Source organism: Colletotrichum godetiae (assembly GCF_030913485.1).
Source record: "Colletotrichum godetiae strain CBS 193.32 chromosome Unknown BDP55scaffold_72, whole genome shotgun sequence".
Taxonomy (NCBI): domain Eukaryota; kingdom Fungi; phylum Ascomycota; class Sordariomycetes; order Glomerellales; family Glomerellaceae; genus Colletotrichum; species Colletotrichum godetiae.
Genome location: NW_026851320.1, coordinates 143,987 through 170,497, shown reverse-complemented (window position 1 = coordinate 170,497; position 26,511 = coordinate 143,987). Strand labels below are relative to the sequence as shown.

General features: G+C 51.8%; 7 protein-coding genes across 7 annotated transcripts; 5 read left to right on the top strand and 2 right to left on the bottom strand.

Moving 5' to 3' along the window:
* Positions 1 to 127: 127 nt before the first annotated feature.
* Positions 128 to 1,653, top strand: BDP55DRAFT_720597 (uncharacterized protein; the record flags this gene model as incomplete). The annotated part of the gene is made up of 5 exons (XM_060578479.1): positions 128 to 396; positions 648 to 990; positions 1,022 to 1,139; positions 1,182 to 1,250; positions 1,415 to 1,653. The coding sequence occupies exons 1-5, from the start codon at positions 275 to 277 to the stop codon at positions 1,651 to 1,653; spliced, it is 891 nt and encodes a 296-aa protein (XP_060423308.1). The 5' UTR covers positions 128 to 274.
* A 6,052-nt stretch (positions 1,654 to 7,705) lies between these two features.
* BDP55DRAFT_637768 (uncharacterized protein) lies at positions 7,706 to 9,380 on the top strand (the record flags this gene model as incomplete). The annotated part of the gene is made up of 2 exons (XM_060573025.1): positions 7,706 to 8,513; positions 8,572 to 9,380. 2 exons carry the CDS (start codon positions 7,706 to 7,708, stop codon positions 9,378 to 9,380), a joined length of 1,617 nt encoding a protein of 538 aa, XP_060423307.1.
* Positions 9,357 to 10,213, top strand: BDP55DRAFT_682482 (uncharacterized protein). Its single transcript, XM_060576267.1, has 3 exons — positions 9,357 to 9,501; positions 9,575 to 9,773; positions 9,868 to 10,213. The coding sequence occupies exons 1-3, from the start codon at positions 9,422 to 9,424 to the stop codon at positions 9,907 to 9,909; spliced, it is 321 nt and encodes a 106-aa protein (XP_060423306.1). The 5' UTR covers positions 9,357 to 9,421; the 3' UTR covers positions 9,910 to 10,213.
* Positions 10,214 to 14,335: 4,122 nt separating this feature from the next.
* BDP55DRAFT_395619 (uncharacterized protein) lies at positions 14,336 to 15,748 on the bottom strand. The gene is made up of 3 exons (XM_060567242.1): positions 15,283 to 15,748; positions 15,064 to 15,214; positions 14,336 to 15,015 (listed from the first exon to the last, which is right to left on the bottom strand). Exons 1-3 carry the CDS (start codon positions 15,616 to 15,618, stop codon positions 14,447 to 14,449), a joined length of 1,056 nt encoding a protein of 351 aa, XP_060423305.1. The 5' UTR covers positions 15,619 to 15,748; the 3' UTR covers positions 14,336 to 14,446.
* Positions 15,749 to 17,864: 2,116 nt separating this feature from the next.
* Positions 17,865 to 18,977, top strand: BDP55DRAFT_682469 (uncharacterized protein). Its single transcript, XM_060576266.1, has 4 exons — positions 17,865 to 17,973; positions 18,019 to 18,418; positions 18,467 to 18,562; positions 18,609 to 18,977. Exons 2-4 carry the CDS (start codon positions 18,048 to 18,050, stop codon positions 18,865 to 18,867), a joined length of 726 nt encoding a protein of 241 aa, XP_060423304.1. The 5' UTR covers positions 17,865 to 17,973; positions 18,019 to 18,047; the 3' UTR covers positions 18,868 to 18,977.
* A 1,164-nt stretch (positions 18,978 to 20,141) lies between these two features.
* BDP55DRAFT_758677 (uncharacterized protein) lies at positions 20,142 to 21,507 on the top strand. Its single transcript, XM_060580807.1, has 6 exons — positions 20,142 to 20,333; positions 20,394 to 20,637; positions 20,707 to 20,853; positions 20,910 to 21,027; positions 21,080 to 21,175; positions 21,225 to 21,507. Exons 2-6 carry the CDS (start codon positions 20,418 to 20,420, stop codon positions 21,271 to 21,273), a joined length of 630 nt encoding a protein of 209 aa, XP_060423303.1. The 5' UTR covers positions 20,142 to 20,333; positions 20,394 to 20,417; the 3' UTR covers positions 21,274 to 21,507.
* A 585-nt stretch (positions 21,508 to 22,092) lies between these two features.
* Positions 22,093 to 23,656, bottom strand: BDP55DRAFT_720591 (uncharacterized protein; the record flags this gene model as incomplete). The annotated part of the gene is made up of 4 exons (XM_060578478.1): positions 23,137 to 23,656; positions 22,973 to 23,023; positions 22,573 to 22,798; positions 22,093 to 22,478 (listed from the first exon to the last, which is right to left on the bottom strand). Exons 1-4 carry the CDS (start codon positions 23,206 to 23,208, stop codon positions 22,093 to 22,095), a joined length of 735 nt encoding a protein of 244 aa, XP_060423302.1. The 5' UTR covers positions 23,209 to 23,656.
* Positions 23,657 to 26,511: the final 2,855 nt, after the last annotated feature.

Here is a 26,511-nt window from a genome sequence, read left to right as displayed (position 1 = left end):
TTCAAGACAGATGTCATCGTCGAGCGAGTCTCTGCAGGATTGTCAGTTCTGTTCTTTTGGTGGACCTCCCCAACATATAGTCGGGGATGGAGCTGAGGGTCACGATATCCTATAAATTGTGCATTCTCAAGTCCGTTAGTAGCCCTCATTTCGGCGGCTCGAGTTAGCCAAATCGCGCTGTTCGTTGGGAAGTCTGCGGCAAGTTTGACTTCCGGCACTGAAGACCAAGATTGATGTCCGAAACCAATTTCTAGAGTATGGTTTAGCAGGTCCCATGCTTTCGCGAGGGTGTCCTGTCACAGCTGTCAGCGTGAGAGCGAAGGGGGTAGGGGTGCCCGAAATGGGTCGCACATTTTTCGGGTACTGTCGTGTAGCAGATGGTACAGCCATTGCGAAGTATGGCACCGAACTGCTTTTAGATATAGGAAGCAAGAACAAATGACAAGGCGCTCGATCTTGTGCACAGTCGTCTCAGGCAAGCTTTCTGTGTCTTGCAAGCCCGGCAAGCCATTAAATTCTCCTTCATGAACATGAGGAAAATCATGAGCTATGAGATTCTACAGACCCTTGCAGGCGGTCCCACAGGTGCTCGGCGTCATGTGATGAAGATTACAACGCTTTCCCTGATTGATGAGGCTTTTCTACAGGGGATATCTCGAAGGCCTGGAAATCAGGTTTGTCGGCTCCTCGCTCGGCCTACGCATGAACTCCGTCGCAATCTCGGATCTCGCAATCCGGGGGTTCCAACGGCTGTTGGAAAGCTACCCTCCAAGGTCGCAAGAGAAATGGCATAAGGAATCGAAGCATCTAATCACAAAGGTCCTAGGTTCCACTAAGAAAAGCAACCGGGGTAATCAAAAGCCTAGATTTGTTTCTGGTCACAGCTATAGCCCTCGTAGTTTGAACTGGGGGAAATCCCTGAGTCGAAGCGGCGAAACCCTCTGCGTAGCCGCGCGCTCACCGAGCTCCTGCTTGGGCGCCGACCCAATCGTGAGTGGATGAACCATCGTCTCAACACCAGACATTGAGCACCAGCAAAATACTTCGAGAGTCAAATGACAATCGCGTTCTGAACGAATTGTCTCAATTCAGGGAACCATCTGCTGGGAAAGGTACAATCCGCTTGTGTGCCATCCGTGGTATGCACTTACCACATTCAGCTGAGTGAACTAATGATCCAGGCCGACCGCAGGAGTCACAATCTTTGTGGATTGTAGCGCATAGCAGTGGGATTATGGACAGGAAAGGAGGTGTGTCACTTTGGAGCATGCCTGACTGACCCAAAGCAAGCGTTGGCAACGGGTGCGGTGCGACGCCAACCATCTTTCCCTTCTTCCCCTCTCCATCAAGCTCTCGGCAGGATCTCGAGCCATATCCTTCCTAGCAACTGACTGGATCTGTGAACGTGGTCTAGGTTGCTTCTATAGCGATACTCATTCACAATGTTTCACGTGTCGTAAGGATCTCCGCGGTCAATGGCCAAAAGACCAGATCATCGCATATGGGAGCCAGGATGTCAGCCATACATACCTGTTCAACTGCCCCGAGCTGTCCACCAAGTTCCCATACGCGGCCCTGTTGCGACTCAACGGACGAAAGAGGCCGCTTGGGCATTTGCAGTCGCACGCGGACTTTTCGGTTCATGAATTGTAACGATAAGAGAGGGGTTTCCGCCGTCGGGCTAGTCTCGGTCTTACTGAATCCCTTCCAAGCTCTCATTTGGGTAAGGATATTGTTTCCTCGCGCAAGTTGCAGCAGCCAGCAGGGGGTTTTCCATGCACCAGTCTAGCTAGAGCATTCCAGGCTTTCACTTTGAATTTCGTTCGCGGCCTCGGGCCACACCTGGGTCTCGAAATGGTCAGAGAACCCGATCAGTCTACGGGCGTCCTTTGCGCCCGCTCTGTGTGAATCGTTAGCGACAGGTTACTCGGCTCCCTAAGGCTTAGCTGAAGCGGGGAGACCGGCCGCCATGGACGTAAGGTTCGAAAAGAGCAAGACGTGGCTTTCCACACAGCTCTGGTGCTCAATCTCCAACAGAAGCTAGAAGTCCCGACTCATTGTCCAAGATTGCCGCATTTCTCCCCCCTTTTCCCTGGTTAATGGTGAAGGCTCTGGCTCTCAGATATAAGCCTATCCCGCTGAAAATACACCCTGTAGCCTGGGAAGTTAATTTGTGACAGCCCATAGAGTATAGCAGAGTCGGGTCCGCCAGCTCAGAGCATTGGGCTTTGCCTCGGCCGTTGTCGCCAAACCTATTGTTGAGGAAACCGCACAGTCAGCTCACCATGTCTAGAGGTCGTGCTTAAGGCGTCTTAGTGCGTCCCGCGCACTAGATTAGTACAGGCCGCCAACAGGCGTGAGCAGGAACGACGACCTCATTCAATCTTACCGGGTTGTCGACGGACGGCCCACACAAGTCAGGCACCGAGCGTTCATACATCACGCGGAAGTCACATGCGCTGATCACAGCCTGCCTGTTCATCCGGTTTGTCATGTTCTGTACGAAGAAGTGTCTTACTCGCCGTTCCCGTCGTCGTTGACGTTTTTTTGACATTCCGTTGTGACACCGACTGCGACTTCAACTGGACAAGTGGGCGGACTTTGGCCGCCTCGACATTTCTGTTCGATGCGGCGCCTGACTGGAGATATTGCGGAAGCGAGAAGCGAAGGTGCATCATAAACGTTTTCTTAGGGCTGGGGTAGGCCGTCCCTTATCTGGCAGAAAGAAAGGGGCGAGAAATCGGGGTGTTGAACCTTGACAGGCGCCCCAAAGATCCTGCGCAGATGCGGCGGCAACAGCGTACCCCAGCTCCAGTTCGAAGTCCTATAGGCTGTAGCTGAAGATGCCTTTGAGCGCATGGCGAATAGGGCACGATCTTTGGGGCGTATTACAGAAGCATCATGCATTATACCTTTCTTTCATAACGCGTGCATAGTCCCGCGTCGTCGAACACATCATGCCTTCGTTTGCCGAAGGCCACAGATCCTCGCCTCAAGCCTGCTGCTAACAGTGGATCCAGTTGTTCGAGTCACTACACGCTGCCCAGATTGCTGTGTGGCCAGAGGTGGACTGTCAGGGGGGATCTAGGTCATTGTACACTGCGCCCAGGTTATGCGCGCAAATGCAGAGAGATCGTAGTCGCTAGACATTGAGTAATGGCTACTTCACCGCGTATCCAGGCAGTGGTAAGATCAATTTGCAGTACACAATTTCGAACTTCTCAAAGTGACTGCCATCAGATACGCCATTCGTCATTGGGTTGTCTATCAAAAGATGGCTGAGAATGATGAAGACCAGTCGGCGCCCTTACGAGCTACTTTTACGGCCACCCTGACTGCAGGTCTTAGCTAGAGCCAGTTATGAACGTGGATTTGAGACAGGCGAAGGTTGGCTCATATTGAATGTCCCCTGGAGCAGCCGGACTAGAGACACGGTAGGATGGGAAGTTGTCCGAAACAAAACACCTTGCCCGGCCTCACTGCATGCATGCCTTTTATTTGGTCCGACTCCTCATTATTATGATGGCACAGCCTGGTCACTCTTCAAACAAATCCCAGCTCATGGAAGTCGCCGGATTGGCACGTCGCCTTCACGAAACGCAGCGACATGTGGTAAGAATGGTGACTGAGGGGACTATAAGTGGTGCCACCGCGAAACCAATCACATTATTTTCTTCAGCCTGGCTGTCCAGTCATTCCATTGGCCACCACCCACCAGTGGCCACGAGAGTCGGTCCCAGTAAGCGATGGCTCCCAACAAATTCCGCCCTCGACTCTATAGTGTTCAGGATGCGGTCGACCGTGTCCGTGGAAGCCGCGCTCTTCATGTATCCAGACTGCGTGATACCTCCAAGTGCCGAATCCTGAAATCTCATCCGACACTGTGCTGCGCTGTTTCGAAAATGCCTGTGGTTTCGAGACCCAGCGAGTCCGCAGCTTTTGCCATGCTAGCGATGCCCTCCATTTGACATGCAACCGACGAGAACAGGATGGGCGTGCTACATTGCGATGCCCGACCGACACCACCACTTCGATAAGTGAGTCATGGCAAAGGACGACGACCTGCGTGTATTAGAGAAATCTCCAGTGACGAAGGATAGTACTCTGAACGTTGCCTTGGTCGTATTTACGGATAAGATTGAGTCTGGTTTCTGCTCGGGGTTTTTGCTGTCATGCTCAAGCCAGCAAAGCAAACTACTAGTATTGTCGTCCATGGGTATCAGCAAGGATCATCTCATGAGATTTAGGAGTCTTCCCGTTGACGGAGGGAGGCGATGGCTCAGCTCACAGTATCGGAGCGGGTAAAGGGCCTCGTAAGAATGAATAATCTGATCGCCACCATATCCTAGCAGTCCGCAAACAGTACTGTGGTGTCCTGTGAATTGAGTTTGACCATGGATGGACTCGCCTCGGCCCCGCGCGGTTGTGACAAGCTACCAATGTTGACCGCCCTAGCGTGAGGACAAGCACGTTGAATCGTCGCTCCACAGCCATTTGATGGTATTGATAGACGATTCACAATCTAGTAGAAACTCCAGACCGTCGATCATAGCTCTACTCTGAAGCTTGAGGCGCAAGACCAACGACAGAGGTGATGCACCAAGCTTCCTTTAAAGAAATGGTGTTTGAACCCCCCATTCTCAAAGCCATAATATGTATAATTTTCTGAATTATAATGATGCGTTTCACTGGCTTTGGATATGGGAGGTTCTTCCCCCGAGTGTACGCAAAGCCTTCCAGAACGAGATCGGCGCCTTGTCTACGAAGCCTCCCCATCGCCGCCGATTGTGGCTCAAGAACCTAGATGACATGGTTTGGCATTGCTATCCTGTTCAGACAAATCACACCTGCGACGATAGACAATTCTTACCGGTTGATCACACGTTCCCAAACAACCTGAATGGGTGGTTGACATGCACCACAGATCACATCGCCGCGATATTCGCTATATGTAATGCGAAGCGGCCATCGTCGTTGGGTTTTCATGTAGACTGGGCATCACTCCGACATAATACATCGCACGTGACCGCAGTGATGTTCCGCGGGTTCATCTTTCCAATGATTGGTTTTTAGCTCGTATGTGGTCTAGGGTCTGGTAAGGAGCTGAACTATCGAACGGTCAAATTGACGGGCGATCGCTTCCGTTGAATGACGTTAGCTCGACATGCCACAGCCCAGATGGAATAAGATGACGGTGCTATGAAGAGCTTCCTCTAACCGAGTTCTTGACAGGGCCATATCACATCACAGCAAGTCTGCCAGCGCTCCACGCGGCTCGAGAGGATGATGATGGGTCGGCAATAACATTCCCTCACAGAACGCCTGGCAGGGTCATCCAGGTGAGAGACAGGAGAAGATAGAAATGCTCTCTCAAGCAACACACATATACTCTACGTGAAATCTGTGCGACTGCGTCAAACGACAGGATAGAAGTCGTCATTGCCTATGCCAATCCAACAGCGCATCTGACCTGCATGCTCATGTTGTATACCCTGAATCCGATGGAGCCGGCATCGATCTGGACGGCCGCTCCTAGCCTCCGTCGCACTATAGAATCAGAGAGGGTACACCAGAATGCTATTCACGCTATCAGCGGGCCAAGGGCAGGGTCGCGGACATCTTCCCCTACTGATTCAACGGCCGTAAAGCCTGGACTGTCTGGTGCACTCCATACAGGGAGTGGCGCCAAAAGCGCATCACCTTTGTATTGATGGATCAACCGTACTACTGTCGGCCCCATCCTGGGAAGTTACTGCAGTGTGCCTCGCGTTCGGAGCACTCCAACGCCGAGCTTGGCGCCGCGCGCTGCAGCAGCCACCGCAAGTATGGCTGAGGAACAGCGTCACACATTATCTAGTGCGGGGGCGTTAGGGCTTGTCCATGCTCAGTACACGAAGTCGGGCTCTGGGGGCGTATGATGCGTTGATTTATGGAAGGGCTTCGACCGGGTATTGTTCCTTGCTCGCACCTCAATCTGTGTCGTGGCGTTTGTTTTACCTGAATTGGTAAGCCATCTCCACAAGAGTGCTCGGAGGCTCATCTCAGAAAGCTGCCGCTGGCACGCAAGTACATACACAAACTGCAGACGGACTGCTTAAACTGATGGTCATGAACGGATGCATCACATGTTCTGTAACATAATGCCAAGTGCGTGCTCTGGTCTCGTCGTGCGGAGCAGTTGGCTTCTATCCGTTCTGGTTCTGTTTATCCAAGGGATGATTGCGAAGTCTCACGCCCTGCTTGAATCGTTAAGTCTTTTTTCCGTGCTCTGTTCTGCACTCTGGGCTTTACACAAGACAAATATATTTCGTCCGGTTCTCAGGCGATAGGTCCAGGAAATGAGGGATGACTCGTCGGCAGTTGACGCAATAATACGCGAGTTTACCAATCCCAGTGTCATTTGCAGAGTTCGAGTTACAGAGGTAGGGCGAGATTTGCATGACGTGAAGGTGTCTTGGCTGGGAAGGACATCGCCAGTCGATGGAGTCGAAGGAGCCCAGACATGCGCTGAGGGGAATACTTGCGCTGATCATAGCTACAATGCGAACGCTCAGCTAGCCGGGAAGGGGTCTTATCCGTGGAGGAGCCAAGGCCAGCTCCAAAGTCCGTCGTGGCAGCCACCTTGGAAGGTTAACTTATTCCCTCATTTCTCTTCCACAGTAGGGCGGGTGCAGGTTGCGGGTACAGGCAACGGGACGCTGTTGGCGTGCAATGGAATGGTGCCAGAAAATAGGCCAGCAAAAGGTGTACAGATGGGTCACTAGATTGCTGTACTGCGTCCACGCCACCGCCACTCGGCAAGATGGTCGGGCGTATTGCAGGCCAGGAGGCACGAATGGCGAACCGAGTAGGCAGAACGGGTTGGATTCGGGGCGTCAATTCCAAAGGTCCGTTAGATTGATGCTACACAGACACCGAGGCTGCGCAATGGCCCGGGTTGACAGACAGTTAAGCGGCTAAGGCGGCCTTTTTTGGCGTCAGGATTCGTCCTGACCCTGTAACGTTTTAGTCCAAGCTGTTGTGCATACGTTTTGAGGTGCACGCCCCACCAGCGTCGAATGCACCAAGGCCCATAGAGACAGAGCGTACATTCGGAGACCCTAAGCCGATCTGGATGTCAGGACGTATCCTGTGTCCGAATCTGGCTTAGCCACTATAGCAGAGGGGCGTTTCCAAGCTAGCACGCGCGAGCTAGTATCGACTATCCCCAGTAGGGGGCGTGACAGACAAAGTAATTGCCCGAGTACTGCACAGACTAGGGATCCCTGATAGGGCTAGGCTCTACGGCATGTCAGGACACATCCTGACTCTCGAAGCGGCATAGTCAATTAGGTCAGGACTAATCACTGTGGCGTGGACAGCTCACAGACATGGGTCTCGCACTTCACGGCACGCCCTCTTGCTTACTTTTACTCCCTTGGTCCTCACCCCCTCGTAGAAGTATCAGAAGTATGGAGACAATATTGGCATGGGTTTGATTCGGTGCTTACCCTTATCAGTACTTGGCCTGGTCTTGGTGACCAGTGTATTCAAGCGAAACACCTAAACATATCATATGTCATGTCCTTTGCCTTTCCTTTCCCCCTAAACTTTTTTTCGATGTCAGGACGTGTCCTGACTCCCAAAAAGGAATGGTCCGAAGGACAAAGCATGCACACCACACATAGGAAATTTCTTCGCGCTCTTGACAACCCACCCATTCACAATGGACCAGCATGAATGTTGTTTCAATTCACACCGCGTCCAAAGCATGCACCAGGAAGAGGTGCTTCGCCATCGAATGGACTTTGAACCGTACCGATCACAAACAAATGCTTTGGCCAGATCATCCCTGACGATCCCCTCTTCGATGCCGTTGTTAGAGCAGCTCTCTCTTCCTCCAACCCCTCCTGCCCACATCGACCGAGGGCCGAATCGAAGCCCGACTCTCCCGCTCTCGCGCGTCTGGCACTTGCAGACACCGGACACTGTGAAGAACAGAGCAAAGAACATCGGCCGAACGAAGGATCCACCGCGCCTTCCCAAAAGACAGTATACAAAGTTCTTTCAAAGAGTTCCCGACACCAAAGATGGGTGGCTTGAAGCAAGGGATCGGCTCGGCCTGACGAATCTTGAAGGCATCGCGAAAGCGATCGATGATATCATATGGTTCGGAAACGATTGTGAGCTGCCCTGGATCCTCAAGGACATGAAAGACTACATTGCGCATCGGGCGGGGAAATCGATGAGCATCGGTGGCCCCGACCGAGGCACCCTCCTGTCCAGATACGGCCACGTAGTCTTCTTGGGTGAATGCTGCGTCGCCCGTCAGCTGGGAATAAGTAAGGAATTAATCGACAACGCCGTGGAAAATTTTCTTGACAATACGATATCGTCAGCCAGGTCGTCGAAACGAACCTGCGCGGGTAGGAAGACACAGCAGATGTACGGGAAGGTTCCATCATGGATTACGGGTCAGGAGCAATCGCTGTTTGACCATTGTGGGCATCTTGCATCAGAGATGTTCCTTCATGGTACGTCTATCAATGAGAACCGAGTTTCTGTCAGTGCTGACCAGTTGCTGCTGTTTAGCTGCGATGAGTCTCTCAAACTTTGACAGTCTATCCAGGTCCGGGCCAGACCAGCGGTTTCGGGAAAAGATCATGGCTAAGATCCCATCGGACACGATATCGTCGCCCCAGACCGAGCTTCCCTTCTATTTGCCGTTCATTGTTTGGGCATGTATCCGCCTTCACACAGGCATTGATTGCTACGAGCAACTGGAACCGGCCTTAGGTGCCACCAAGTTTACCGAAGCCGATTTCCAAAAATGGTTTGAAATTTATCAACGGAACACAACAAAGCCTATCACAGGTCGCAAGCGTCACCTAGACGACGTCCAACCTCAGCCGATAAGCAAACAACAGCGGACCGATTCCCAAAGGTCATGCAGGTCACCACCTCATACTGCTGCTTCGGCTCTCTCAGGTGCTCTTGCACAGGAAGGCAGTTCTGCCCCGTCCCTGCTCATCGGCAGCAATGCAAACAAGGGCGCACCTGAGCAAGGGCTACAAAATCATCGATTGCCCCAGATTCCTACTTGCGTTGGTGCTGACCAGTTCACTCCGTCATTCGCGCTGGAGTTTGGCCGCGAAACGACTTTTCATGGATCACAATTAGAAAAGCCTGCCGGCTATGTGTATGATCTGACCGGCCCAGTCGACCAGCCTCCGGCCCAACTCGAGAACATCACAGTCCCATTCACCGGGCCGCGTGACGATATAATCGGCGCAACCATTTCGTCGGAAAGTTTTTGGAGCGGCTTCGATTGGAATCAAATTAGCCGTCTTGAGCCGGCGCATCATGAGGACCGTGTTCGATATATGAGCGGGCACGAGTGAGCCATCAAATTCAATTTTCATCTACCTGCAATCTACGTGCGATGCTTCGTATATCCCCATGTCATGCTTGTACTGCCGTCCTCTTGCGCGTCGCATGCGCTTACGGCGCTCCGCTACTCAGGTTGCCATACTTCTCATACCCGCGATTCTCATTCGCTGCTGGCTGGGATTTCGAAAACATGTCTTTCCATCAGGAAACGACAAGACGGGTCCGTTATAAACAGGGAGCTACCAGCTGGAAGACGAAAAGGTGACTCAGTCTGCCACACGATTTCACGTACTTCCTGTCCAACTCGGTACGATGCCTTTGGCGAAGACGAATCCTGGGAGCGATCTGCGCTCTTTAACGGAATGAATGTGCAAATAGAGTCCTCTGGCACCGTGAACTTTCCAGTGAGTCTGTACGGGCCATACTTGGATGTGCCCACATGCTTTTTGCCCTTGGCCTCGACCATCTTCACGATCTCACGTCCCTACCTCCTGTTAGGATCTTTTACTCAAGACAGTGGAGATATCCATACATGGTTGAGTTTAAAAAGTTGCAATATCTCTCCGTGCACTGAGGTCATGTCCTCTTTTGACAGACCCAAGAATCCAGGTACGGGGTATGCCGTCCCTGGTGTATCGTTTCGGGTCTTGTTTGATAGCTCAGGGTTGGCCGGGTGCACTTTGAACTGGTCCATTTAGGTTGAAAGTCGACACCTTCTCGCGACTAGTGTACCTCGGAAGTCGCATGGCGAGTGGAAAGGCTGTTGGTAATGACAAGATGGTAACACGCGATGCATACCCAAGTTGCCACTTTAGCTTGTTCTTCTTCTTCTCATGTCCCACATGGTTGCTGGGTTGTAGACGATGCACAGTGTGGCTGATCAAGCTCCTATTGGTGCCAGCGCAGCAAGAAAGATGACCGTGCGGGCTGACAAAGCCGCACGCATCGGCAACGGGGAAACACTCGGACCGACAGGCACGTCGCGACAAACGCAACTAAACCCGACGCATTCCTTAAGTTCCTGTTGGCTTAACGGCAAAAGATCTTCGATTGAGTCATAACGGCCTTCGTAAAGCAAGATGTTCTCCTAGCTTGAGTCAGGTTTTTTGCAGTGGATCACGGCGCAACGCTTTAGAAATCCTTATCCGCACCGAGCCGCGAAATGACCCCTACGACGGCGAACGACCGAGCCTCACAATCACCATCGTATACGAACAAACTATGTTAAACAATACTCGAAGGGCGATTTCAGGTGCGCGGAAAATATGTCAAGGGCAATGCGCATGCAATTCATACTCTGTCGTTGGTCTGGATTGGTGGACCTAAGACTTGAAGAAGCAGAGCGGGAGAATCATATATATATTTCACCCCGTCAGTCGACGGTTATATCAAGCAGTAGTGGTCCTAGTGTCTCCTTTTGCCAGCAGTCTGTGCAGCATGTCCTGGTTCATCAACGCGGCCTGCTTGCAGTCTATTTCAAACCTCGAAAGTGTTGCCCTCCTCAAACAAGACGAGCTGTGCTGCTGTCGCTGGAGTCCTAGGTTTTGGCAGCAGACCGAGGTTACGGACAATGTTCGCGATGGGTCCTGTTGACAGTAATCTCTTACTTTTGCAGACCGGCATCATCTACGAGCGCCGCGCGGGCGTAATCTACGGTGCGCCTACCTCGTAGTTGCCCAACACAGCCTTGAGAGAGATGTCGGCAATGCTGGGAGTGGAAGGGTATAGTTGACCAACCTCTTTGCCGACTGGATAGGCGGGAGAGGAGCAAGTCTAACATGTCGGCATCGTAGCCACTATAAGCCAAATGTTGGTTCATCTAGCCTTCACGTCGAATCCGATGTAGCTGTCGTTTGACTAGTAGTAAGACGGTCTTGTCTTTTGAAACGCTTGGTGTGCCTGGGCGGCTAAAGTAAGTACACCCATTGCGATACGGGCACCACACAGGTCACCACTCATGGGCTGGACATCACCGTTGCACACCATTCGGGACGCGGGGCGGACACCAAGGTCGGCTGACTGTACGTTTGGGACAGACTTTCAAGCACAGCGTATCCCACATGATGCATAAATGCCACTGAATAAACTGAGTGCTTAGGTTGGCCTGAAAGGAAAATATCGATTGATGTAAATTCGCTAAATCTTCTTTCTGTTTGCCGTTCCATTTCCTCACGCACAGTTGCAAAAGTCGACAACCTTCCCGACGGCGTCTTTACATTGGCTCGCATCCTGATATCCAGCCTCTGGCCAAGCCGCTGGGTCTTGAACTCTTACACCATACTGGGATTGGTCGGGCTTTGAAATCGGATCAGAGGTATCGAGCCTGGTAGAGCCAGGTCAATCGTTCTGGCTCTATTTGTTCTATAATGGAATTAACAGGTTTTTCGACCTGAATGCCTTCTCAATTACCTGGTACTCTTCCGGAGTTTCAACTACCACGGGTGGCAAAGTGCCTATATCTATAGAAGGACCCGTGGTGGTTGGCTCGTTCGAGGTAGGGCGGTCTGACATGATGCTTTGTACAGCTCTCTGGTGCGCAGGAGCCTGAGTCTTTTTTGCATTTGCGAGAGGAGATTACAAAGTCTGAAGTTGATGGGAAGCTTAATCTGATCAACAATATAGAGTTGTAATTATTCAGACCCTCCGATTCATTCAATGGGGATATTTGTTCGAACTTATATGCTTTCGGGTCCTGCGGACTTTGCAGGAACGTCAACAATACCACGAGCGTAAGGTCACCCGCATATCAAGCTTGGAGTACCTTCTTCTACTGTGGCCAAGTCATTGAGGGCTTGTCAGGTTCAATATCTGGCCCAGCCCTCAGCGCGTGTAGGTAACAACGGAAATTGAGCTGAAGCTCATGCTGAGAGCGACGGCCTGGCTCCTGTACAAGCCGCAACCAATAGTCACAGTCAAGACTGCACGGTGCATTGGGGGAAGTCGATCACCAACGCACCCTTGTAATGCGGCCGTTTATGTAGCCCACGATGTATTTTCCCCGTGGCTCTGGACCGTGGACGAGTAGAAAGGCGCATATCGGATACGCTGATGGCATGGCCGCCGTGCTCGACAAAGCTGGTCGCGACCATGCTGGAGTTGCATCGCATATCCATCTCACTGTATAACGATGAGATGTCAAGACTAACTCACTGTTACTCATTCACATACAACACACAAGGACCCTTCCGGTCTCCGTGTTTAACGATACTCTTAACAGTCATTTCTGCGTGAGAACCTCGTCAGAATACAGCGATGAGTACAAATCTTTCCTACTCAGCTGCCATAGCAATGTCAACGACATCTAGGCGTGCTTCTATCATCCCTCTCCTCGCTCTGAGTACGAGAGGTACAAATGTATCGGCTTGCTTGTATTTTTAGTATGAGGGAACACTTTTCCCGGGCTCTGCGCACTCATAATCTGAGGTATGGCATGACAAATAACAGCAGTGTCATCGCTTCCACGAACAGTATCGCCTGCGATTTCGTGGCTATCTCACGAGATATCCTTGGCATCTACGAGATGTAAGCAAAGTCTCCCTTGTAGACAATTCATCGCCGGGAGCAATGTGAGCGAGATGCCTCAGCCATGAAGAGGAGCCTTGCCCGGTAGTAGGGTGGCCACTGTAGCCTGAGAAAATGCTCAGACGGTCATGTTGTTCCAGTAGCTTATACGGCAGGGCTTCTGCAACAAATTCTCAACTCGACTAGGTGTCTCAAGCGCCCGTTGTATCAGTTCGAGCAAAGCTCCGCGCCGAAGACCCTAGAATTGCGTGGGTAGCCACAGGAAATGGATTGAATTTGAACTCAGAGCAAAATCTCTCCCTAAAGCAATCAGAGGGATGGGGCAATGCTCCCTCCCGAGGGGAGAGCCAAATCTCAAGGTCAAGCCTGACGCCAGACGACTCGAATTCGACTAGTGACCACTGCAAGTGACTAGGACACATGTTGGATACGTAGTGTGTTTTCTTACCAAACAAGGGGCAACAAGAACGAAGCGGGGCTTACATGCAAAGCATGGAGATTTAGCTCATCGGGGAGTGCCCTGAGCAGAACTCCACCCCCATGCAAGTACCGTGCGACTATGACGCAACTTAGGCAGTTGTATATACTATACGTGGTGTGGTGTAGTGTGGATACTTGAGATTTTCTCAAATCCTAATATAGCTAGAATGCAGTTTAGGCAGGTGCTTTGGTAATGGGGAGGCAAGAAGCCGCAGCGCAAGATTGGAACCTGGGAATGTGGCAGGTGACTGGACGCTCTTGCTCTATGCATGAGCTTTTGCTCAGTGCTCCTAGATACAAGGGTGAGGAGGTGGTCGCTGGGAGGAAGATGAGATTTTGCTCAAGAGCCCCCAGGGGCAAAAGCGGGGTTGTTGGAAATAGCGTATCCGTGCGTATTGTGAACTATCGTACACACATCGCCGAACCAGATGGCTCCAGACAGCCCAAGCGGGGTTAGAGGGTCAGCACGTACGAACCATTGGGTGTGACTCTCTTGACTTCTACCGAGCCGGCTCGGAAAAACTGTGATCCCGACAGCTTTAGTGGTCAGTGGCCACTTGTCCCTCACCATGTCTTGTGTCATCGTTAGGTTACGCTTGCTGCATCCCACTTTTCGTGTCGATGCCCAATACTGATCAGTCTCGCCCAGCAGTCACATGCTGGTCATGCCTGAACAGCGACGTTCTCTCTTTATCCAAATCCGAGCTATCGCTATGAAGATCAGATATTCTCACTCGGAGAATTGACAGCTTGACTCGATTCAACCACCATACATTCCGAGCTTCATGTTTGCCTTGCAATCCGACAAAGATGCCTACCGCAGTATGTCTGTCCCTCAGCCTGGAACTTTTCATGAAACGTACACTGACTCATTGATGTTAGACGGAGAACTGGACCTATTCCACGTATGAAATATTCAAGTACGACAAACCAGCCACACTGTCGTGGCGTACACACATTCCCGGCCGAGGCAAAATAGAAATCGATGGTAAAATACTTGGCAAGGAGGAGCTGGATAAGGGCGGGACGAAGGAGGTAGCAGCTGGGACTGAGGTCAAGATATTCGAGCTATTTGTCAAATTTGAGTTGGAAGCGTAAACTCGGGGGTCATACAGTTGAGCATATATTGCCCTTCTTCGTATGGTACACGGAGGCACAGCTGCGTGGCGTGCTTGATATTCACTGTTGCCTGAGATGGTCCGCTAAATATCTCTTCCACAGGAGGGGCGGTTGGGAGTTCCCAGTCAAACACAAACTCCATCTGTTTCCCTGAGATGTGTGCCCGGATGCACGACGTTGTCCTCTCCGTGCCCCACGTCGCAAGCCTCTGAATTCGATCCATGAAGGATTCTGAGAACATGCTAAACATCTTCTCCGTCTTGAACATGTAGGCGAAGGTATAGTCGATATATGTAGGTGTGGCTTGTTGATGTTGAAGATTGATGTCAGTACATGCGATCGAGATACCGGGATTATCGGTATCCGGTGTAAGCGTCTCTCGATCGGAGACGCTAGTTTCCTCTGCGTAACCACGTCTTCTTTTTTGGGAATAATTGTCGCTATGGTTCTGGACCAACACCGTCTCGCTTGGGCCCTCGTCCAGTTCTTTTAGCCCGTTGAGGGAAATGATGGCATTTGCAGTCTCTGGAGAAGCCGTCAGCGAATACTGCTACTGGGTCGTTGGAGGAATACCCTTGAAGTAATCTCCAAGATATTTGGGATCAGGAGAATTTTTCCATTCTTCGAAGCACCTATACCAGTTCACGTGTATCTCCTGCGTATCAAGCAGTCCAACTGCTGCCGACAGTGAAGACTTGTGTTTTACTAGAGCCTCGATTTCGGTCTTCGTGAGATATCTTGTCAGCGCCACGAAAACTGCGATTGGCACGCTTTCCAAGGGAGCATTCCCACTTGTCGAATATCGATATGGGAGCACGTCTGCGCAAACTGTCTTGGTAGTCTGTCCACTTTGTTCACCCTTCTCGTGAGTAGGTCAATGGTCTCTTGCGCTTTCGTAAGGCTTGTCGCTTCTTGCTGTGCTTTTTCAAGCTCGGCTTGCAGCTGCGCGACTCGTTCATCTAATCGCCTGCGTTCGTCTTCGAGATTTTGCTCCATGGCCAGATCGGTTTCGTGATGGAGTGGTGGCTGAAAGAGAGCGAACAGCCGTAGCTGAGGCAAGCTCATGGGTAATCTGCTGACGCGACCCACCCGTGATGACTCAGCGAGAGGCAGAACCCATCTTGCCATTGGTACGTGCTATCTGGGCTTCTGTTGATGCAATCCTGGGGAAAGTTGCAACCTCACTATCCACTTTGGGGTGTGAGGCTGGCCGCTTTCCCTACGAGTACGAAAAGACGAACCATCCCAACACTGCTGCCCATGCATTGAAGACCACGACGGAGAACCGAGTGACATCGCGTGCACCTTACTAGTCGGTAATGTATATGTATTACGCGGGACCTAAGTGTCAAGGTGTAGGTTGACTAACAGCCGTGCTCGTACTTGACATTAAAGTTTGGGTTTCCATTGATTCAAAGACTTGGATATCCACGAGAAATGATCTCCTTGCTCCACGATTGCAGTCGCGAGAGGACGAGGCACGCAGGGGCAGATGGGGGGAAACCCACCAAAAGACAAGGTTAAGTCGGATCGAGATCTGCAGCAACAAGATAGCATGATACTTCCATGCAGGCCATGACTTTTTTGAGACTCTGTTGCGCTGCTCGACGAGTTGAGGTGAACTGCCTTTGTGCTGCCACTCCCTGTATACCGTGGCGTCACAAACGTGAAGCGAGATGCTCCATCTACGGCTGAGCGAGCGAAAATAGCCTCAGAGATCCAGAGGGGTACATAAGAGAACTATGTGTATAATGCACCTCAAGCACCGGGTGTCGCTTCCCCCCCTCTCCCCTTCCTCTCCTACCGAAAGCCGGGTGCTCCCTGCGATACTATCGAACGACTTGGAACGAGCAAGAGTGACAGCCATCGTCCTTGGCGCGCCGTCTCGTCGCCGCTTGGTGGCCGAAAGTCTTGGTTGGATGATGTTGGCTAAGATGACCGATCGTCGTGTCGGAGATTGTGCCCTATGCAGCTCACTATCTGCGGGCTGGGGTCCGGTCTAAGACCCCGGAGGACTGATTACTTTCAAGGTTTATGCAAGGGCCGCCGGCGCTGGTCACTACCCAACCCCAAAAGTCCGTGCCTCGGGTACGGATGGTCGTAGCTCGAACAGGTTGGACACCAGGCGTTATTTTCACGCCCCTGTCGTTAAGCACCCCGTGGCGTCGTCTGAGCAAGAGGTACAGCGCCCTCTTGTTGCGTCAAGCTTGCGACTACCCCCAGGCCCCTACCGAGTCCCTTCCCGCCAGGGACACCAGACGGTACAGGCCGCAACGTCCGGGTCTAGATCAAAGGGGGCGGAAGGACGAGTCAGCGCACTGTCGCCCACTAGCCGAATCAAGATGTCGTTCGCGGACCAATCACATCTGCCACAGCCGACTTCATCACCTCAATACGCAATACACCGGACGGCGCTCGACGCGACGGGGAAGACGGGTTCCGATAGCTGATAGTTAATTTTCGGGACGGGGATGTTGAACGAGCGGGCCGATGGCCGACGGCAGATCTGGCAAGCCGCATCAGGACTGGTTCTGGAGCGTGGTGTTTGCGAACGCCGATAGGTGTCGGCAGTGCACCTTCCTCCGTCAGACGCGAGCTCGCTGGCCTATCATCGGGCATTGGGTTGATCAAACAGGATGGAGCGGACTGCTCAACATGCTTCGATATGTGGTTGTTCGTCACCCAATAGCACCATGCGATACGAGTGACAGTCAGGAGGCGAGCTGCATAAGGCTGAATATTCCTGTTCTCTCCTGTTGCGATCTTGGACTAATTGTGGCATTGGGTTGTGGCAGAGAAGTCTCAATATGCCGTTCAAACAGCGAGTCGACTTCGACTGAAGCAATTTGCGCTGCTCGAGTGCTAGCGGGTTGATGAAGGCGACAATGCGAGAAACAGCTGCACATGGTCGTTCCAGACAGAGCACCCACATTCGTAGCACAAAGAGGCGAGGACTACATGGCGAGCGTTGACAAATAGATAGTCGTCGTTGCGACAGTGAGATGTACATCATGGCTAGCTCTATTATGCCACTGCCGAGTGGGGGTGATCAGGGGTTCTGGTGAAGGCTGTATAAGAGCTGCCGGTATCTCCGCCCTTTCCATAGACGATTCGTGCTCGTGTGTCCACTACGACCGCCCGGAACGCCAGAGTACAATGGAAGAATCAACGGCATACGGTACTGATTCTCCAACAAGCCAACCGTGGCTATTGCTGGCGATCAGCCTGACTTTTGGTATCGGTGGTATCATTGCACTCTTGACCTTGATTGCTCGTTTGGCTATCCGGCATTTCAAGCAGGGGGTGAAGCTTGATGACTGTGAGTAAAACAACAGAGACGATGCACTGCTTGCGCAAGACTAACGGCAGGATAGATATGATGCTGCTGGCTTGGGTGAGTTGAGGGTTAGGGGTCGGCATGTTGCGGGACCGCTGACACCAGGCACTAGGTTTCCTCTGTGATTACCCAGTCCATCCTCGTTGGTAGGTGTTAATCCGCGATGGCGAGACTTGCTAACATCTTAAAAGTGGTGGCAAGCTCGCCTCGCCTGGACTTGATGTATATCGCAGAGGCAGCATGCCTATTGAGCCACGGCTTTGCGCAAATATCCATCGCGTTGCTCTGGCTGCGTATAATCCCCCTCAACTGGCAGATGTACACAGGGTGGGTCATTATTGGGGTCATCGTCATCTACACTCTCGTCATCTTGGGCCTGCTCATCTACAGTGGCTTTGGTGACGGCTCTACCGAGCCCATAGGTCCGATAGATGGCACTGCCCATTCTCCTCAACTGTCCATGGCAGCTACTGTAGCGAGCATCATCGCGGGCTTGATGCTGATTCTCATCCCATCTCTGGATATCTTGGGTACTCAAATGACGCCGACAGAAAAACGCAGGGCAATCCTTCGCTGGTGCAGCCCCGTGATGTATGACCCCCAATGAAGACTTCGAGCAAGCGACTAACACTTTTACAGAGCGATTCTTGCCTCCGCCGTCCGTCTGTTCTTTCTTACCAGTTTTCCAAGCAGTCCAGATCTCACCATGCACGCTGCCGTGGCTATGGTACTCATGTGAGCAACCTTGTGAAGCGTCGTGGTTCAGGCTAACACGACCAAGGTTCGCTGAGGTGAACCTGACCATCATCTGTGGCAATCTGCCAGCGACGCTCCAGACGATCAAGAGGATGAAGAGTAAGGCATCTTCTGAGACCATGGCGGGCTCGGGAAGTGGAAGAGGAGGTAGAACGAGCCATGCACCGAGAGGACTGGACGAATATCCGCTACAGTCACGAGACGAGACCAAGCAACCGTGGACTGGAGATGGCGATGACAGCAGCCAACGAGGGATACTAGCAACACATCTCTCTACAGTTTAGGGCTCATCTAGTGTACCTTCTCGCCTCAGCCATCACGATCGATGAAGAGCGGGTGACCAGAAGAGCGAAGCATCAGTGGCAAATCTTAGCATTCAATAAACATAGTCAAATTGCGTTTTTCTCTTAAGTCAGGTGTCCAGCTACATTGGATAGCCCAGTCCGACACATATCGCACAGCCAGAAGCGCCCGCAAACTAGAATCAATGCGGACCATTGCTCAAAGAATTCCATGCTCAGATAGGGCGGGAAATGTGATTGTCTGTATTGCCGAGAGTCGGCGGCGTCTTGCACTGAACTCTCGCCGGCAGGCCGACAAAAGAAGGCGTATATTGACGTCTGCCAACCGAGTTTTCTCTCTCCGTGTGTACATATCTCTCCCGCTGATCGTGTGCGATTCCAGAAAACCGGTTATCTCCGACGGGACGTTTATTCAGGACCCTCGCTCTAGGCCGGCGACAAGCTGGCTTCGTGACAGAGCGGACGGGACTGACATTCCCGCCCAGAAGGGGCAATGGGACCGTTGCGAGGAAACACCCGAAAGCATCATCGCCCGACCCTGTCATTAGTGAACAGACGGGGAACGCTTCCTGACACATCGAGGAAGGACATCGGCGCCATTGTACCACCTTCAAAGGGTTGTGCCTTATCGAAGAGGAAGCAGGATACCATCCCGAGACCAAACCTGCTAGGTCTCTGCTAATCCTCTTCCGGAACACAGTAGGCGAGCATCATGTACTTGATGATGCCTTTCACGGAGCTCTGTGATAGGGAAGGGAGACAGGGGGAAGTAAAGCATTGTGCTTCATTCTGAAATGGTTAGCAAGTTGTCGGTGGAAGGTTGAGCAATTTATGCCGATCTTCGGGGGAGGCGGGACGCCGTACGTAGCCCGCGGAATCGGCCCATCTTTCGTACTGATGCCCTTCTCGAGAACCACAAGTGGACGCATGTGAGACAACCTGATAGACTACCCCCGCGGGTTCGGATACGAGATCACCCTAAGGAGTCTGCCAGGTTTGCGTCGTCTTGGAAAGGCTAGGGTACGTAATGCGACCCCTCTTCATTGCGCTCGGGAGATGGGACCTCTCTCCCTAGATAGGACCGAGAGACAAAACCTTATAGTTCTGCGAGGGCCTCAGCACTGCACCGGTACGTATGGCGCTCCTCCTGTCAGATTTCCAAACGCCCACCTTTACTCAACCAGAGTTAGATTACGCACAGAAAACACTTCTAAAATCGAGCCATTACCATCTATTCATTCACTTTTGAAGCAGCAATTAACGCCGTCAACCGAGAAGCATTCGAAGCTATCGATCATCAATGGGCAACGGAGAGTAACACCGCAGGTATTCTGGCCATTGTCACGATATCCCATGTGCTAGCACTCGTGGTCGCCGGCTTGCGGATATATGCTAGAGTTCTGGTAGTCAAACAGCGTGAATGAGATGATCTCTTGATCGTTGTCTCTGTAATAGGCCTGTCCCCCTCGGATGCGCCCAGTGATGGTACTGACGCGCGCCTGTACTAGCTCTGTGCTTTAGGAGGTTGGATTATGTTCGTCATCCAGGCCAACTACGACCTTGGAAATCATGACAAAACGATCGCAGACCATGACTATCTGATGTTTCAGAAGGTCGGGTTCTGGCAGTCGATCATCTCGGCTGGCTTGGCCTTCATGTGGCTCAAGATTTCCGTCGCTTTCAACCTCCTGTGCCTGAGCAGGGACATGAGGCATCGAAACTGGTACAAATGGACTTTGTGGGTCATGATCGGTAAGTCTGCCGAGGTGGCTGGACGCTAGTTGTATGTTGATGAGACGACGGATCAGCTAGGAAGACTAGGTATCACCGCTGTCTATCACGTCGGTGGCACACTTCCCTTCTTCCTCAGGTGCAGTCCGATGGGAGGCTCTTGGAACGAGAATCTCGAGCCCACGCCCCAATGCATGAGTACCAAGAACTTCATCGCATTCGGCAATGTCAACACCGGTACGTCAAGATCTCGGAAGGAACGGCTGACGTGACATCGTCTGACAAACCGCCAGCCTTCAACATAAGCACCGACGTCGTCTTTGCCACACTGCCAATAACACTTGTCTGGAGCCTTCAAATGAAGCAAAGGTCTCGACTTGACGTGATCGGGATCTTGAGTCTTGGTTACATGTAGCTGTACACTGCGGGGCAGCCCTCTGAGCCGTACTGAAAGCTTCCCCAGCGCTGTGATCATGGGCATCATCAAATCGAAAGACCTGCTCACATTGGAAGTGGACAGGAACAAGATATTCGACCAAAACATACAAGTCTTGGGGTTGTAAGTCGGCCAAGCCCTCTTTGAAATCCAACCGTGCTCACGCATCCAGTGTAAAATTGCAACTCGGCATCATCGCGGCTTGTGCCCCTGCATTGTAACCGTTGGCCAGTAAGATGCTCCATTTGTCCTCTCATGGCGACACTTCGAATCATGGGTATGATGAATCATCGTTTCAGACTCAAAGAAAACAGAGAGGTCATCCCCGCACGTTATACATCTCGTACATGGTTTCTTCCCGGTCCAATAAAGACGCATGCCAAGGGTTGCTGAGACTAAAGTCGGGACCTCTATGCATCTTTCTGGGCGTCTGATGATGCTTGAATTTAGAGCAACGTGCTTTCGACTCTACTTGTCATTGGTTTTGATATGATGCTATGGACCATTGAAACACGATATCATGAGGAAGTCGAACCTGAAGGATCTGCATCGAATAGCCGGTTGTATCATGGGTACACGCTTTCATCAACGAGTGTAGCGTTCGGAAGCGAATGCACACATGAGTATTTACCCTGCCCATCGCTACGCCTCACTTCGGGGACCAGCTAGGAGCCTGGGCAGCAGAAACTGGTCGTTGTACACCTACTGTATCGCCGTGAACTGCCCAGACAGCGTTATCATAGTATGTGCTTCTGCGACCTTGAAGTCCGTACTGGTTCGTTATGTAGCCACTATCGGCCTCAGAGCTAGAACACGTAAGGGTATGGCACCGTGATGGCATGATCAAACCAGGCGTGGAATGTGACTTTCTCACCACGCATCTGTGAGATGGTGCCAACACATGACAGTTTCTCGAGTGACCGTCAGACATGGCTCTGTGCTTTGAAAGCTTTGAAGCTAGCGGGGCGGGCGACGAAGACGCGAAAGTATTCCTCGCCAATATGGTCGAAAGGTCGACAGAAGGGGTGGCGGGAAGAGAGTCAGTTGTTGGGGTCGCGGTTGGCAAGATAATGCCACCTGAGAAGATAGGGCTGGGAGATGACCTCAACGTGTACGTGAGACCACTCCCATTTGGAGAAATTGGCAGCCTCTTTCTCGTCAAGATCAATCGCACCCAGGTTCCTCAGGGTGGGCTCGAAGGCTATGAGAAGCCTTTCGCGCGGATGACGGTTTAACCTATCGGCGTTCTGGACCGAAGCCTCAACGCCCTCGTCGGTTCGAATGATGCGAACCCCCATGACAGTGAGGAAGACGTCGCCACCTAGGGACCTGGCCATGGCGTCGTAGAGATCCTGCTTCCGTTGAGAGACGGGAACAAAAGAAGAGACCTTTCCCAAAGAGAGCGAGTCAGGTCTACGCCGAAAGCCTGCACCACGTACAAGATCGTCTGGTTGGTGAGATTGCTTATGCCAAGATCGGTGACCTGAAAGATACGCGGGACCGCGGCGTCGAAACTTTACTCCTCGACAAAATATGAAAAGAAAAGCGTGAGTCCTTTGGGATTTCAGAAGTGGTGTCCGGAAAGCTGGTGTACGCGGGACTAGTCGTGGGTTCGTACATTTCGCAAATTTCGAGTTGCTTCTCACGAGCGGGAGCAATCTCCATCGAGACGGGTAGTGAAGTGTTCGTAATGTGACCGGTATTGGAATTGGCGTATGTAGAGTTTAGGGATAGGCGAGCCAGGCTCTGAACGGGCACATTGAGACACGTCAAGACCTCGAGGGCCGCGCCTTACTCGGCGTACGTTGACTCCACAGTCGTACACTTTGCGAGTTTAAGGGTCGGTGAATGAATCGATGTGGCCACCCTATGTGTGTCAGTCAGTGACGCATCCTACAATCGATGCGCTGTAGTACATACAAGACGACCGATTCTCTCGACAAGGGCAACGGTCTTGTTGTTGTCGCGGATCTGGATGGATTAGAAAGACGAAGAAGAGCGCAGACATGATGGTAGTTGAGAAACAGCGAGAGAAGGTTGATAATGCAAGGGATCGGGACCAGGAGCATGGGAGGGTTTCTCACGATCTGATCTAACCCAAATACGGCAGGCCGTCCATGGAGTTTGAGAATGTCAGGATTTTGTGGTCTCGGCATTTCTCCGTTTCGGCCAAGGCCAGGAGCAGCTCGGTATGGGAGTCAGTCCGGGAGATGTCGGTAATGACTGTGACGGAATCAACAATTGGTCTTTCGCAAAGCAGGGGCGACGCCGTTGTTGCCTGCTCAGTCCCCCCGTTGGCTGGATATTGCAAGAATCAATACCTAGCCCGCGATGTGATTTCGTGTCCGACGCCCCAGCGAGGGCCCGACAGGGCGAAAGACGGCCTGTGAATGGATCGATTACGAAGGCATTCAGTTGAGGATGGGCGCCGTACTCCGCGAGAGGTGAAGACCGCCGACCAGTGTGGATTATCGAGAGAGTATCCCCTAATGTTTGCGCGATGCCAGGTTGGTTGCTTGGCGGGGCTGACCAACCGCGGAATAGCCGATAACTCGAGACTGAGTGGCTGCCAGTCAACTGATTGGGCGGCAAATATGTCTTCTCGAGCTGACAGACAACGATAGATACCTTGCGCGTTGGCCCGGGTGATAGAACTCTATTCATGCGCATCGTACTCAGTAGGATGGGGGTGTCGGGTGGGGTATGACATATGCGGCAGCCTACCTTCTCATGAAAGGGCTGCGCGAGTCCACTCCAAACCAACAGTGAACGCTGTTTTTGCCAGGGAACAGGGATGCCTGTCGTTAGGCTGAGGATGCGGTTTCAAGGTCCTTGAGCCGTAAACGGGCCAGGTACAGAGAAAAGCACATGATATTGAGCCTGGAAGCAGGGCGCTGCCGCTCCGCTTCCCGATAGCGCATCTCGTCAATCTGATCATGGCTTCCCTCTACCTATGCGATATAAGGCTTTCACTGCTACAAGGCAGTGCCCGTGGGCTTGTGAGACCGGGGCTGACAGCCCAAAGCCTCTCTGCCTGGTAGGCAAGCAATCCTTCCTCCTGCACGCTGCTTGACTATATTGGTTCTGTGAGGAGTCGTTGATTCGAGTATTCGTGTACCAAATTTTGTCATTGGCTTGAGAAAAATCATCAATCGCTAAGAACGTTGACACATTCACTCAAACATCTAATTGTATAACAAGCACATGTCGACACCAATTCTGCAAGAGCTTCGTCCGTACATACCATCCATACTTTCTTCATCGTCGTCCTTCTTTGTCCTCTACTTCACCCTGTCTCCCTAGCAGGTTTGCCAAGATTCTTCCGCACTTACACCCAGATCCCGGGCAGCGAGCCGTCTATAAGCTGCTCCTGGCTAACCCGCCAGCGTCAAAGTGGTCCATACCTCAGAACGCTACCGTGGGAGTCCAACTTCTCGGTCAGATCTGAGGCTCGCCATTCTTCCGGTTATATCAGACTCAACCCGTCCCACTCAGAAGCCTTTCTCTTAATCTCCAACTCACGAGGATCCTCGCCTTTTTCTCCCTTACTGTTGGTATCACCTCTATCACAGGTGATTGGTTCGAACCAATGGATTCGGGGGGTGACGAAGGGTCAATTCTCTGTATTGACTGATTCTGCGTGACATGTAAAAGGGAGGTTCCAACCGTAGGCTGGGTGGGCAATCGGAATCTATTCAGGGGTCGTAGTTGGCAGATAGCAGAGGCTTCCAACCAACGCCAGCTCATCCATCACTCATAGCGGTGCCGATGTACCCTGAACGTCCGTGGATGAATGTCGCCCACCTTTCCGATTTGGCATCCATTCACAGGGTCTCCTCACCCTCTATCCAAGCCGATGGCGAGCTGAGCATGTGGCAAAGCGTACAATCCATGTATCCCAGTCCGAGAAGGGCAATCAAGCCGTTGAGAGTAGCTGCCCAAGAGCAACTCCAACTGAGTCTGTGCCAAGCACACCGCCGTTAAAGGTATAAGAACTCCGAGCTGAATGATGCCAGCTAGGTTGACGCAGATACCCCGATTGTAATGTAAGGCGCAGCGACAGCGTCCAAGGCTCTCATTTAAGCAGACTGTTGCCCCTTTCTCTAACGTGTCGTCCTTCTTCTCTTTGACTCTTTCTCCCTTTGACTCTCAATTCCCAATCTTAATGCACTCATATCCTCGTTTTCTTGTTGCAAATCGAAGAAAAGAAATCTCGCTATGCGGTACGCCGGATATACTACATCGATTCCCCCAGTCGGTCAGTTGCGAAAGCAACTCGATTATGGCGACCGCAAGACGTCTGAATACGAAACATTCGTTGATAGTGTTCGGGTTTTCCGCAAAACTTCAGTGATCGAAGGTTGCGAAGGCAGCCAAATTAATTCACGAATGGAAAGATGAAAAACAGCGAGACGCTCTTGGAAGATGACGCTATCATATCTCGATGATCATGGCAATGGACAGAAGTTCTGGCCTGACGACAACACCAAAATTGGAACCCAAAAACTGCAGTATTCTACTCATGAAAAGGGGTGAGTTATTCAAACTATCTCTGAGCTAGGATCGAAGCTGACAGGCTCGTAGAATCAAGGAGAAGATGCATCAACTTTTCTGGCGGTTGAATTTACAACAGTATCGAAATGAGAAGTACAAAAAAAAGAAAAAGAGCGCGAGACTCGTCAGCACGGGAGATGAGAATGGCCTTAGCCACGAAGATCCATTTGACGTGAATGCCCTCGAGGACAGGTTTCGCGATGCCAGTTTCGCGGAAATGCCCAGTATCTCAAGGTTTGTGATCATTTGCCTAACTTTATCATATATCTCAAGGCTGATATTGTTGGTATCCCTATCACAGGGATTGGTTCGAACCGTGGGTGACGAAGAGGTCAAAATCGATATATATTTAACTTCTGCGTAAGGTGTAAAAGGGAGGTTCCAACCGTAGGTTGGGCAGACCGTGGATCTCGTAAGTACGGTCTGTAAGTGGCCCCTGCGCGGGCCCCTTGCCTCGAGGTCGAATTGGACTTCCAATCCGACAGATATGCTACAGCTCAATCACATCTCACGAATTAGCCACCCACCGAAAGGATATAGATTCGAGCCTCATCGATCCTGAATTGTTGAACGCTCAACAAAACTGGCCGAACGAATGTGGAGTCAGTGTCCAGCCACTGGCGTGTCCAGAGATTCCCTTGTGTGATACTTCCGTAAGAAACTGCGAATCAACATCAGCCTTCGTTACCTTGAAGTACCCTTTCTGACTCTCTTCGTCCCTAGCAGGATCAATGTATCTTTGCAAGCATGTTAACGGCTGTTCCAAGCGACGATCGCCGTGTGGCACCCTTCGCGGACATGGACCCTCCTCCCAAGCGAGCTAGGCTTGATACCGTCAAATGTTCACGAGCGGTGCGGCAACCATCAGGTGATGCGTCATCCGAGGAAACCTCAGCGTTTGTGGA

Bases quoted from the DNA above. Each gene is read 5' to 3' on its own strand.
- BDP55DRAFT_682482 (XM_060576267.1), top strand. From the start codon at position 9,422: ATGCTTCGTATATCCCCATGTCATGCTTGTACTGCCGTCCTCTTGCGC. The intron at 9,502-9,574 runs GTTGCCATACTT...TCTTTCCATCAG, and splicing joins TACGGCGCTCCGCTACTCAG to GAAACGACAAGACGGGTCCG. The intron at 9,774-9,867 runs GTGAGTCTGTAC...ACCTCCTGTTAG, and splicing joins CTGGCACCGTGAACTTTCCA to GATCTTTTACTCAAGACAGT.
- BDP55DRAFT_682469 (XM_060576266.1), top strand. From the start codon at position 18,048: ATGTATATCGCAGAGGCAGCATGCCTATTGAGCCACGGCTTTGCGCAA. The intron at 18,419-18,466 runs GTATGACCCCCA...ACACTTTTACAG, and splicing joins CGCTGGTGCAGCCCCGTGAT to AGCGATTCTTGCCTCCGCCG. The intron at 18,563-18,608 runs GTGAGCAACCTT...AACACGACCAAG, and splicing joins GCCGTGGCTATGGTACTCAT to GTTCGCTGAGGTGAACCTGA.
- BDP55DRAFT_395619 (XM_060567242.1), bottom strand. From the start codon at position 15,618: ATGGCAAGATGGGTTCTGCCTCTCGCTGAGTCATCACGGGTGGGTCGC. The intron at 15,215-15,282 runs GTGGGAATGCTC...TATCTCACGAAG, and splicing joins CCCATATCGATATTCGACAA to ACCGAAATCGAGGCTCTAGT. The intron at 15,016-15,063 runs GTATTCCTCCAA...CGGCTTCTCCAG, and splicing joins TCTTGGAGATTACTTCAAGG to AGACTGCAAATGCCATCATT.
- BDP55DRAFT_758677 (XM_060580807.1), top strand. From the start codon at position 20,418: ATGTTCGTCATCCAGGCCAACTACGACCTTGGAAATCATGACAAAACG. The intron at 20,854-20,909 runs GTACGTCAAGAT...ACAAACCGCCAG, and splicing joins ATTCGGCAATGTCAACACCG to CCTTCAACATAAGCACCGAC. The intron at 21,028-21,079 runs GTAGCTGTACAC...AAGCTTCCCCAG, and splicing joins ATCTTGAGTCTTGGTTACAT to CGCTGTGATCATGGGCATCA.